The sequence below is a fragment of the Helobdella robusta genome (genome assembly GCF_000326865.2).
Source record: "Helobdella robusta unplaced genomic scaffold HELROscaffold_24, whole genome shotgun sequence".
In the NCBI taxonomy this organism is placed as follows: Eukaryota; Metazoa; Annelida; class Clitellata; order Rhynchobdellida; family Glossiphoniidae; genus Helobdella; species Helobdella robusta.
Window position 1 is genome coordinate 148,715 of NW_008704261.1, and position 12,621 is coordinate 161,335.

A 12,621-nucleotide genomic window follows, 5' to 3' on the forward strand; every position below is an offset into this window, starting at 1 on the left:
TAAACTCGTTACCTCATTAATTAATTATCATTATAAAACTATTACTATAATTAATATAATTAATAATAGTAGTCAGAATCGTAATTTTAATTTTTATTCCAAAAATAGTTCACATTAACCATTATTTATGTTTCATTGTTATGATAATAATAAGAATAATAATAATATTATTATTATTACTAATGTTTATAATAATAACCATAACGATAATAATCAAATAATGATAATAATAATCAATATTATTAATATTACAATGATTTATCAACAACAGAAGACAGACAGACCTTGAAGATGCTGCTGTATAAACTGATGGATAGCTCTACTCTGCAGCGACCACAACAGCCACAACAACAACTAAAAAATGGCGGACTCCACCACCACCACCATCATCATTCTCAACAACAACATCGTCAACAAAATTCCGAAAGAGTTGCCAACTTGTTGATAGCCGTATCCTACATCTGGCCTGCTGGCTTGAAAGATGAACGTAAACCACCACCACCACCACCACCATCTGCATCATCGTTGACGTCATCTTCTACGTCATCACCACTCAGACTGGTGATGATGTATTACTCATATAAGTACTTGCTCACTGGTGATTATGATGAGGATGGTGGTAGCAGCGATGAGGTGAAGAAAGGTGGTCAGAAATTGAAGGTTGGTTGATTGATTCATTCATTTGTACATTTGTACGTTCATTCATTAATTCATTCATTCATTCATACATTCATTCATTCATTCATTCATCCATACATTCATTCATTCATTCTTCCATCCACAAATCGGATCTTTCAACCACCCATCCACCCACCAGCAGGTGATTGACCGATTGAAAAAGATGAGTGATTGGTGCGGCGATGAGTTATTTCAATCAGGTGAGAATAGTCACCAACAGCTGCCACTCAAACGTCAACCACCCCCACCACAGCATCTACTATACAAGGTTCTGGAAGATGTTAAGAAGATCATCAATGATGGTTCTGTTCACATATCTGGTTGGTTGGTTGGCTGGTTGGTTGGTTGGTTGGTTGGTTGGTTGGTTAATTGATTGGTCGACTGGTTGGTTGATTGTTTGGTCGACTGGTTGGTTGGTGGGTTGGTTGATTTGTTAGTTTTGTTAATGTGATTTGGTTGGTTGGTTGATTGTTTGGTTGGTTTGTTGGCCAGCTATGAATAATTATGATCTAAATTAGGACATAATTATAAACTATAATTATGGATTATAATTGTAAAGATGTATTTTTAAAAATGAACGCAGGCCTGGCAACTGGGATGTTCATAAAGGATGTCCTGCCAGAAAATCTTCTGCTGATCGAGAACAGTTTGCATGGGCTGGTGCAAGAGGATAGTGGTCAGTTAGTCGATTGATTGATTGATTGATTGATTGATTGATTGATTGATTGATTGATTGATTGATTGATCGATCGATCGATCGATCGATCGATCGATTGATTGATTTATTTATTTATTTATTTATTTATTTATTTATTTATTTGATTGTATGATTTAATTAATTGATTAATTAATTAGTTAAATTATTGTTCTAATAATCTGTTAATTTAATGATTTTTTGATTGTGTGATTGAATGTTTGATTGATTGCATGGTACGATTGTTCGTATAATTGATAATCGATGTATTAACATTAACTAACTAAATAAATAGATAGAATTATGAATGAATGAATTTTACATTATTAAAATATATTCTACTTTTCAATCACCAGTTCCTCTGAAAATCAAAGAGGCCGCAGTCAGGTCAGCAATACGAATCCTCCAAGCCAAGCAACCCGTTACTACAACCACCACGACTGCTTCTGCTGTAGCTACTGCAGCCGCGACTGTTACGTCTGCTACATCTATGGCTTACTGCAGTAATGTCTCAGTGATCTCAACTCAACTGTCACTAGCTACAACATCATCGTCGTCGTCGTCATCATCTTCGTCGTTGTCGTCGTCATCACTGCCTACAGGTGTAAGAACTTTTGTAAGGTCGGTTGATAGGAACTTGCTTGACAGGGAGAGCTGTGATATGTTTTCTCTGCTTATGGACTTGTAAACTGCAAATAAATAACAACTGAACAGCGTCACGCGACTGTTGTACGTCATGCGCGTGTGTCATATTTGACGTGTTACAAACATTGCTTTTGTCTTCATTTTGCGTCATTAATATTTCTATGAGTTATATATTTTTCAGTTGTTTGAAGTTAATTTGTTTTTTCCTGCGTCACTAAGTTAATTAATTTAGTGAATTTAATTAGACGATGAAGCCATTCAGTGACACGTCTGTATTATTTTCCAGTTTTAATTAATTAATTAATTTATTCATTCATTTACTTACATATTCGTTTGTTTATTTAGTGATTAGGTAGGTTAGGTAGGTAGGTTAGGTAGGTAGGTAGATAAATAGATAGATAGATAGATAGAAAGATAGATAGATAGATAGATAGATAGATAGATAGATAGATAGATAGATAGATAGATAGATAGATAGATAGATAGATAGATAGATAGATAGATAGATATAGAACTTTTTTTGTTATAATTAACCCTAATTAACCCCCTTATTCATTTTTACAGAAATGAAGTCGTATTTTTGTTTTCCTACTTTTTGTTTCAATGGTATTTCTTTGTACAATATATCATAAATATTACAATATTAATAACATTAAAACAAATCATTATTATTATTATTCTTATTATTTTATTATTATTATTGAAAAGATTTAACTGTATTGCTACTCAAAAAGTTGTATGATTTGTATATTTCGTATCTTGTATATATAGGCATAGGAATCTTAACTCTCCATAGCATTGTTTCATGGATGTGTGTATGGACATGTAGGATGACGTTCAGCTATAAATAAACAGACGTCGGTACCTTAAAAAACCTTAGGCTGATGAACAAGTCTTTGCGACGTGAGAGTTTAACTGTATGTGAACTTGTGAAGCCAAGTAAGAAACGATGCGTTGTCAGAACTGCATAATAAAAACCAAAAAACTACATTTTCAAGTTGCTACTACAATAAAATACATTTTAGAGCTTTATTAAAGATTATTTTTTGTGATAGCCGTGCTTCTAATCGCAAATTATACTCTTAGCGACCCTAGACATGCATTTGTGACTAAGTAAATAAGTTCGTCTTTGAAATGAAAACGGAATCAAAAAAAAAATTGATAAACTATGTAATATGTGAAGACAGCAGCCACAATAAATTGTTTCATTAGTTTCCGATTGTTTACTATAAACAACAAACTATACTTAACAATGTTTTATTATCGTGATGAGAAGACATATCACCTTCAGTCGATTGTCTAATCTAATCTCATTTGGAATTAATTTTTTAAATCGGTGACAAATCCGACCCTTAAATGATAAAGATCTTATAAACTCTTCCAAGATTCGGAAGAATTAACAACACACAAGCATGTATATAAATACGTGCAAAAGCGCTTCCCACTTGAAGCATGTGATAGGTTGGGATCTTTTTGTCGTATTCAAACTACATAATCTGCTATAATAATTAAAAAAAATTCCAAGACAGTGATAAGAAGGTTTTAGTAAAATGTTTGTAGGTATAATAAACATAAATGGTAAATGTTACATCATATAATTTATATATCAAAATTTAGCTTAGTCATAATATAGTATATATGAATAACAAGTTATTAATCATGGTTGCTTGAGAAAATGTAATTAAAATGAGTTTTAGGTTAATGTTCTTCGTGATGTCATTCAGTTGATCGTCTGCATCCTAACTCCAGTCCAATCGGTGTTGTCCTTGGCTACATGCGCGATCAAGGATTTATTTCAATTGAAGGTTTCGGGGTTTAAGTTTAAATAAGTAAACTTCTAAAATATTATTAGCCCTATGATTAATAAATTAAATTTTTTTAAACGTTTTTTACTACAAAACTTTTGCAACATTTTAAAATTATAAAATCTAAGAATTCAGACATACGAACCAGAATTAAAAATGATAAACTGTTTTGTTATAGGGCCATATAAGTTGTTGATGAATGAGATCGTCTTCTTGTAGGCTCCTTGCTGCCACACAAAAATCCACTTGCCTCTTTGGTTCAAACCAGAAACATCCAAGTTGACACTGCTCAAATAAGGAAGAGCCGGGTCAATATGAGTCCATGGATCATCGCATGTACGACCCACGACAATTGTACCGTTTGGGGTGGTCTGAAAAGTTTTTATAGCTTTTTTCATCTCAAAATAGAAAATTAGGCAAAATGTAAATGATCAAAATAAACAATTAATGTTGCTCGGAAGTCCTCAAACATTTGTGAAAGGCTGCGATTATTACTATAATCATAATGATAGCAAGTACGAAATATTTCTTTATATTCCTGTGCACAAACATTAGCTTCAATAATTAAAAAAAACTATCGAAATGAATTAAAAATTGTTTTGTGTTAAAAGCGTCAGTATAGTTAATTTTTTTTATAAACTATAAAAATAATGTTAATAACAACAACAATAACGATGTTAATAACAATTCATTGATGAAACATTTACCTTCAAATAATCGACCAGTTTTCCAGCATTGATTTGATCTTTCCAAACATCAAAAACCTGAAAATCATAGGGCAAATGATCATGGACGTTTAATCTGTACACGTTCACACCTCTATTGTCTACCGGCGTGCAACCATATTCAGGTAAATTTGGTGTATCCAAATAACCCCATGAAATTACATTCAAGTAAACCGGCTCTATCAAAATTTTCATTTTCGCCAATTATATTTTAAATTTAAGAATTTTTTCTATTTCAGCCCTTACTGGTGGCCAGGTAGATGAAGCAGTTCTGTTCAACATTCTTGTAGAGGCTATCAGGAACGTCGTTGATTTGATAGCAGGAGACATCAAACGCATTGAAACTCGTGGAGTTTGTAACATTGACCTGAAATGCGAAACATGGTTCAGTGGCTAGTTGACATGCGACGCTGCACAGTTTAATGTATTTCCTTCTTTTGGTCATTTTCATCGAAACATTATTATTGTTGAAAATTAAAGTTTTGTTCACTGAGTTGGAGCACAGAGGCACAATGTCCCATGCCAACTTGTTGTACAACCTACCTGATTGGCACAACAAACAGACCGACACAAAGATAATGAAAAGTAATATTAAAATGTACGATTTGAACATCTTGAATTCGATTCCAAAAGTGTAGTTTCGTTTATGTTTTACTTTATTAATGTTTCAATTTAATATTTGTTTCGTTTTAATAAATAATTTTCTAGATTTGCAAAAATTTTTCAGAAATTCAAACGCCACAAAACAGTCATGTAATACCTATTTCACGTAGCCAAACTTGCATATGAATTTCTCTGTTTTTTTTTTAATTGCGGTGCACTCAGTAATGGTTTGCATTGTTTGCTAAATATTTAGATGCAGTGTCTGTCTATTTAAATTAAATCACAAAGTATTCAGTTGATTGCATGAATGGAAGAATTAAAAAGAAAGGAATAATTAATGATGAAACGATTAAATAGTTTTATGCTCTGTTTATATTGTTTGTTTTAATTACTTCTTACAATGCAATTTTACGGAGCGCTGTTTAAATTTTTTTTTATTAGCCTGTAATCTTTCTATTCATGGGTGGATTCATCGGAGTTTTGACGTTAATTAAAATGGATATATATCCATATTATATATACATTATTCCATATTATATATTCATTATTCCATATTTATATTCATTATTATTCTCAATAAAAAAAGAAATTAATTGAGAAAAAAAGAAATTAATTGCTCAAACCATATTATATATATATATATATATATATATATATATATATATATATATATATAACATGGATATCTAGATATTTCATCAGTGTTTATTTGAATTAATTATTTTTTTCTCTAAGAAGTCATAGATACCTTTTGTGTTTTGCTGTCTAAGTGTATTGCTCTATAATTTGTTTTTTGCTAGTTTTTTTGTTTTTGTTGTTTCGGAATTTCAATTTTATTCCTTTTTCCGTGTTTCCTCGCCGGAGTTGATCCAGCATCCGCCAGCAGGTTTCATTCCGGATACAGATAAAAACTCCTTCTGTTCATTAAATATCAAAATTGAAATGTTTCAGAGAGCTTTTCAATAATTTCAGTTAGTGCATTTCAAATGTATGAGTTGTATAGTATGAGTTGTATATTTTGATGTTAATGACTGAGACCTCATTTTCATTTAGTTATTGACATTAAGTATTGATTACTTTCACGTGCCAATTGGACTCAGATGAACAATTTCAACAACATATCCAGGGCGGCGTAATGGTTCAATGGTTAAAGGCTCCTGGTCTGCTGCTACTGCAGTGACGGGGTTCGAATACAAAGAGATCCCCCAATATGCGTGTGTGATGCGTGGTTTTCATGCGTATTCACACGTCGTTGAAACCTCTGAAGCAAGCGCGAGAGAGCAACCTTTATCTACGTCATCATCCAAATCTTCATCAACACGATCGTCTGATTGGAAAGCATTTAATCATGAGTAACTGATAACCACAGAAGTGTAAGGAGTAATCTACCAGACTTGATAATTAAATTAAAAACAACAGTAAAACGTGTATCAGCTATTGAAAATATTGGAACAAATGAACTGATTCATCGAGCGATGTGTGTCATTTTCCTCTTTGTAAGAAAACCTTTAAAAAAATATCGAAAATAAGAATCGTATTCATTCTAACAAAAGCTTACCAAAGGCCATCCAAACTTGCGAAAAGTCTGTCACGAATACGAAATTTTTGAAAACATTTCAAAATTGGTGAAGTCCTATGTAGGTAGCTAAACGAAGACCGCGTTTCAACAACTTCGTCAACGTCATCACTGAACTCATTTTGAATTTCCCGGTCCAGTTTCACACAAACCTGATTTAATAATTTATGAGTAAATTATTGACGAAAATTTATTTTCATACATCACCATAGTAGGGCTTTTTATTGCTACTGGGCCATCTGCATCATATATTTGATCTACTGAGTTTTTAAACTTGCATTCACCATCGAATTTTCGACCATCAAAAGCTTTGTTTGGATGAAATCTTCAAACGTCATTACTTTTTTTATTTAATGACCATCACACTGGTCATCTTAATTATGTCTATTCAAACCTCTACATCTTCATCGTTGACATAGCGTTTCATAACTTCAATTCAATTCAAAAAATCTTTTATTCAGTAAAATACATTACCAGGGAAACCAGAAGTTTTCACTGGTTGGGCCACCCTATCAAGATATAGCAAGAACATATACAAAAGGAAAAAATTGATGTATTCAACGTGATAAAACACAAATTGAACAAAACAAATTATAATAACTTCAGATGGGATTCATTATTATTTTATAGTTGTCATTGATAACGTCATTATCGTCAACATGACCATAACCACCATGTCAATTTTTAACGGTTTTATCTTCAAAAGTTTCAATCAGAAACACCATTACCAGGAAACATTATTCTTAATTTCAGTCACGGCATGAAATCTTTAAAAATTTAACAATTTTTTCTATAACATTTTAGAGGTATTAACAACATGAATAGCACAGGTGAATACGCTTAAACCAACGCATCACAAATTGCACGTGATATCCAGCTTGGGATCCCTTCAGTTCAAACACGATTACTACAACAGCATGACCAGGCATCTTAAAAACATTGCACCATCCCATTGCTTGTATATGTATCTTAAACCTCAGCAAACTAAGCCTCTCCTTAGGGCCTCCAATTGTTTTTTACTACATCATAATTTCAAATAATATTACATTATAATTTTATAAAATAAAGATATTAAAAATATTTCAGCACGGATCATTCACCCACAAAGGCGACAAGTATTTTTTGGAAAGAGTCTTCCCTGAAGAACCTGGAAGATGCCCAGATGATTCTCCAAAAACTTTGGTCAACTTTAGATATTATCACGTTTGCCCCAACTAAATTATCTATACTGTATGAAGTTATAATACGATATGATGAGATGTGATATATGATTGGATGGGATGTGATGTATTATGATATAAATATAATGAGGAATGATATGTATGATACGAATACGACACGATGTGATATGATAGGATATAATGTGACAAGTTGTGTTATTTGATAGAAAAGGATAGGCCCATAGGATATGATAAGATTGAATAGATTATGGTAATATTATTTATAACTCTTCAATATTCTATAATATATAGTTTAAATTGTAAAAATGTTATATAATATAAAATTGTGTATAGTCGGTTTCTGTTTAAAATTAATTTTCAAATCGATAAATAATACATCAGCACATACTTGAACAGTTTATCACCCTCTCAAAAAACTTATAGGTAAATTTGTAAAGAAACATCTATATTTTATTGTTTTTTTAACCTGTAGTTAAAAAATTTCGCAACATTTGACGAAGGGAAAAGACAATGACTGTGGAGCTTTTGCGAAATTAAAAAACTAAAAATTTCTCAACATTACGACTCAGTTGAAACAACTGTAACATTTTTCTTGCAGCAATAAATATAAAAACTTATAGAATTAATACATAAAATTTGAGCGCATTTAATTGTCCATGTTTTATTTGCATTTTTATGAAAATTAAAAACCTCGAAAAAGTTATATTAAAAAAGTTTCTCGTTAATCATTTCTTCATCGTCTGATGCTGGAGCAAACCACGTGATCTTCCTGGGCACTCCCTTCCTGGGCCTCCTCCCCCCCATTGTTTGGCTCACTTCAGCCAATATTGTACAACTATGAGCTTCTTCATTTGGATGCTCACGAGGCAGAACCTCTTCCCTTGCTGCTTGCACTTTTTTCCTGCCTTTTCTTGTTCTCTTGGCAATACTGACTTCTTCTCCTGAGTTGTTGTTTGTCACGTTATTCGTTGAACTCCGTCTCCTTCCACGTTGTCTCTTGGGCTTTCGGGCTGGGAAATTTACATCTGGTGTTGAAGTGTGAGATGGATGTTTTAGGAGATGTTGTTTTAATTTGTACGAAAACTTGTACGAGGCTCCACATGTCTGGCACGCGTGAGACCTCACTTCTGAGTGGCTCTTCTTATGGCTGTTTAGCATAGAATTGTTGGCGCAGGTGTATGTTCTGCAAATTTGACACACAAGTTTTTGCCCTAATCCATGGGCTGTTAGCATGTGGTATTTCATGTGGTGGTTGTTTAGAGCTGCAAATTTACAGTTTTCCACCGAACATTTCTTCTTTTTTGCAGTTTTCTTCTCTGGAACTTCGCTGTCAAATGAAAATTTCATTTGTTCCATTGTTGAATTTGAACGATTTGATTCAGTTGAGAAGAGTGTAATATTCTGTTCGCGTTTGAAATTAAAATATTTTTCCTCAACACCGCTGAACAATATAAGACAATTGTTAACTAACTTGATGTTTCACATTTGGTCGAGCTTATATAGTGCGTTGTAACTTTTTACTGCCTAGAACTTGTAAAAAGCAAAGTTAGATTTTTCATATCTTTGCTGCTGGTTCATCAAAGTAGATCCTGAATATTGACTTTGTGATTTGACAACATAACCATTTTTGGAATAACTCAATTACCTTTTGAATAATTGTTATACATTGAAGTAGATTTTTTTAAACTTTGTGTATTGTTATTTACTCAGAGGCACCGTTAAGAAATTCGTAAGAAAAGCTTTCATTATTCTGTCGCAAAGTTAAATTAGAGACAAACCATGAAAACGCAAGAAATCTAGTTTGCAGTAAAACTATTTATGACTCGGAATAGATATAGAATTGAAATTCACAATGATAAAAAAACCTGAGTGCACGAATTTATCGAAATTTTCTAGAAGTGAAGCTGTTTGTTAAGCCGGCTGCAGAATAAAATAAACCACCGAATGATAAATAATTAACTGCCGTCTTTTTTTACGTTGTTGAGGGTGTTCATTTTCATTTTAATTATCAAAATTCCATAAATATACATACGACAGTTTTACAAGGAATTGTTTTTGACTGACAACTGAAAGATACTTCTATTTAAAATAAAACAATATTTTGTTACATCTGCTGTAATCGAGAATTGAGTTTTTTTTAAATTTTGATTACTGAATAATTTTTTGTCTACAGTCTACGAGACAATCAATTTTAAACTATTTTGATGGACGTCGAGATGGCTTAATGGTCGGCGAGCTTCGTCCTGCTGCTGAGGTTCGACTGCAGAAAGATTCTTGCCTGTAGCATGTTATGTATATAATGCGCCATTTAAGTGTACTCGCTTGCGCTGCTCGTGCGTGTGCGTCAGTGATTCATTTCAATATTAATTTGGAGGAAACAGATAAGGTGAAAAAAAAACAAATTGGAAAGGTTGTTTTAATTAAAAATAAGTTAATCAATTATAACCCAAATCTTATGAAACAAACTTGGTTGAACTGGTTGCAGTATGTTAGGGTCGTGAGGTATTCACTAAATGTAAGTGGTTACTTAATTAATTAAGTTAATTAAATTAATTATCTCAAGTATGTAAGGTATTTTAAGATATCGTTTAAAACGTTGAACAATTGTTTAATTTAATTAATTTATGTTCCAGTCGATCAAAAAAGATTTAATCTCGTTCACAGGTATACAGACTTAGGCAGCGATTATTTAGACTCGCAATGGATATAACACGAAACGCCATGAGACTTCTGGCAGAATGAGTTAATCATCTTCGTAATAACTGTTTTAATGATTGTATTAGCGTATCTCCAGCTAGTGAAGACATCTCAGATCCGATAACTTGTTTAAAAGTTTTATTTTTTTTTCAAAAACTCACGGACGGGATCCAATATTGTTTTTTGTTGAAAAATATGCATTAAAAAATCTAGAAAAAGAATGATTTAAAGTCTCCTAACTCTACACTTTAATTAACTTAGGAATCGTTTTTGTAGTTTCCGTAACGTTTTACAGATTTTCTCAATGCAATTTGCTCAGTTATGTCTAGAAACATGTTTCTAACTCCACAGCCCACTGTTTTACAGTCTACGATTTCTCTCGTAACATGCTTTTTTAACACACACACAAAAAAATAGGAGTCAATAAATCAATCATTATTTTTGTTATTGCAAGAAAGTATTGATTTTCAAGAAAATTAAAAAGACAAACTTATTCTCAAGAGCAATTCAATGCTTATAGCCTTTAAGATTTTTTTTTATAAATTTAAAATTTAAAAATTGGAAAGTAGACATAAAAACCCAATAGACGCGGTACACTCAAACATTCACATTCTAAGTTTATTGAGTTTACGATTACTATCATTAAAACTCATAAAATCTAACAAATTATGTGTAAGCTAAGTTTAATTTCGTAAATACAAAAACTTCCGATCAAATTAGCAAGAGTCAAAAGCATTACAAAAACAATTTTTCATTTACGCAATATATCGTTTGGAAAAATTTGGAAGATAGAACTCTACAAGACGGAGCTAGTATTGCCTATCACATTTCATGTTGGTGAATGTGATGCATCGATTAACGTTTATTAACATGCTACGTAATGTTTGTATTATTTTATTATTTATTGTATTATTCAAATTTAAAAAAAAATAGAATAAAAAGTTTATGATTATCAGTTGTTTAAATCATCTTTCATCATTTGTTCGATTATCTTCCTCCTCTCCTCCTGCCTTTTCATTTCTTTCTCCCTCTCAAACACGCTCTGACAATTTTTGAAGACTTTTCTAGATGATGACGTTTTCGATGATATAAATCGCACGTCATTTCTGTCACTGCTGTTGGTATGATCAGTATAATTATTTGGATCCGAGTCATTGGCCTGGAAAGTTTCGATGTTGTCTTTGTTGCTTCTCTTCGCGTTGCTCAGGCTTCTAATGTTCTTCAGCACCAAGTTTTCAAACGACTCAAAATCATCGAGAGGGTCAGGTATCACTACTTTGAACATCAAGGTAACTTTCAGAGGACATGATGGCAGGCCAACTTCGTCCAAACTGGCAAGAGCTTGCTCCTGCCCACTGTACTGTACCAAACACAAACCTTTTTTGTTGCCCGAAAAGATTAACTCTTTTACAACGCCGTATCTTGAAAATATTTTTCTCAAAACATTTTCATCATAGTCGTAGTCTTGTGAGAGCTTCCATTTGATCTTGACATTATACCCTCCGTTATTCTCGTCCTCTCGCATTTTGCTTTCTTTCATTTGTTTTCGTTTTAATCGTTCCCTCTCTTCTACTGCTTCTCGTTCCATTTCAGCTTTTAGTTCAGCACGTTTTCGTAGTTCCTCTTGCTGTTTGAAAACATCTTCCTCCAACCTCTGCTTCTTTGCTCTTGCCTCATCAGCTATCAACTTTTCTGCAAATCTTTTTCTATTTACGTCCATCTCTTTTTTCTTCTTCTCCGCTTGTTCACGAGCTCTGATGACGCTATCGTATTCATTTTTTTTAATGGGATCTAAAAAAAACTCGTAAACTTTCTGCAACAGTTGAAATTGTTCAACTGCTTTGGAATTGTTAGGATTCTTGTCAGGGTGAAGCTTCAGGGCCTGTTTCTTGTAAGCCTTTTTTACCAGGTCCTCACAAGACAACTGAGGAACATCCAACAGTTCATAAAGGTCATACTTCTTCAGATCGATAGAATTTGATTTGGACATTTTTGCTGAATCAAGTGGACGATGTGA

General features: G+C 32.7%; 4 protein-coding genes across 4 annotated transcripts; 1 reads left to right on the plus strand and 3 right to left on the minus strand.

Annotated features, from left to right (window-relative positions):
* On the plus strand, positions 1 to 2,885 carry HELRODRAFT_191736 (hypothetical protein). Its single transcript, XM_009019180.1, has 5 exons — positions 1 to 660; positions 932 to 980; positions 1,262 to 1,324; positions 1,729 to 2,280; positions 2,554 to 2,885. The coding sequence occupies exons 1-4, from the start codon at positions 292 to 294 to the stop codon at positions 2,058 to 2,060; spliced, it is 813 nt and encodes a 270-aa protein (XP_009017428.1). The 5' UTR covers positions 1 to 291; the 3' UTR covers positions 2,061 to 2,280; positions 2,554 to 2,885.
* Positions 2,886 to 3,953: 1,068 nt separating this feature from the next.
* Positions 3,954 to 5,160, minus strand: HELRODRAFT_172502 (hypothetical protein; the record flags this gene model as incomplete). Its single annotated transcript, XM_009019181.1, has 3 exons — positions 3,954 to 4,193; positions 4,530 to 4,726; positions 4,794 to 5,160. 3 exons carry the CDS (start codon positions 5,158 to 5,160, stop codon positions 3,954 to 3,956), a joined length of 804 nt encoding a protein of 267 aa, XP_009017429.1.
* A 3,794-nt stretch (positions 5,161 to 8,954) lies between these two features.
* Positions 8,955 to 9,158, minus strand: HELRODRAFT_128537 (hypothetical protein; the record flags this gene model as incomplete). Its single annotated transcript, XM_009019182.1, has 1 exon — positions 8,955 to 9,158. A coding segment is annotated over one exon (204 nt), but the record flags the coding sequence as incomplete, so codon positions are not given.
* A 2,737-nt stretch (positions 9,159 to 11,895) lies between these two features.
* Positions 11,896 to 12,558, minus strand: HELRODRAFT_124201 (hypothetical protein; the record flags this gene model as incomplete). Its single annotated transcript, XM_009019183.1, has 1 exon — positions 11,896 to 12,558. A coding segment is annotated over one exon (663 nt), but the record flags the coding sequence as incomplete, so codon positions are not given.
* Between the last annotated feature and the right edge of the window lie 63 nt (positions 12,559 to 12,621).

Excerpts from the sequence above, each read along its gene's own strand:
- HELRODRAFT_191736 (XM_009019180.1), top strand. The coding sequence starts at position 292 with ATGCTGCTGTATAAACTGATGGATAGCTCTACTCTGCAGCGACCACAA. Across the intron at positions 661-931 it reads AAGGTGGTCAGAAATTGAAG|CATCTACTATACAAGGTTCT; the intron begins GTTGGTTGATTG and ends CCCCCACCACAG. Across the intron at positions 1,325-1,728 it reads TCTTCTGCTGATCGAGAACA|TTCCTCTGAAAATCAAAGAG; the intron begins GTTTGCATGGGC and ends TTCAATCACCAG.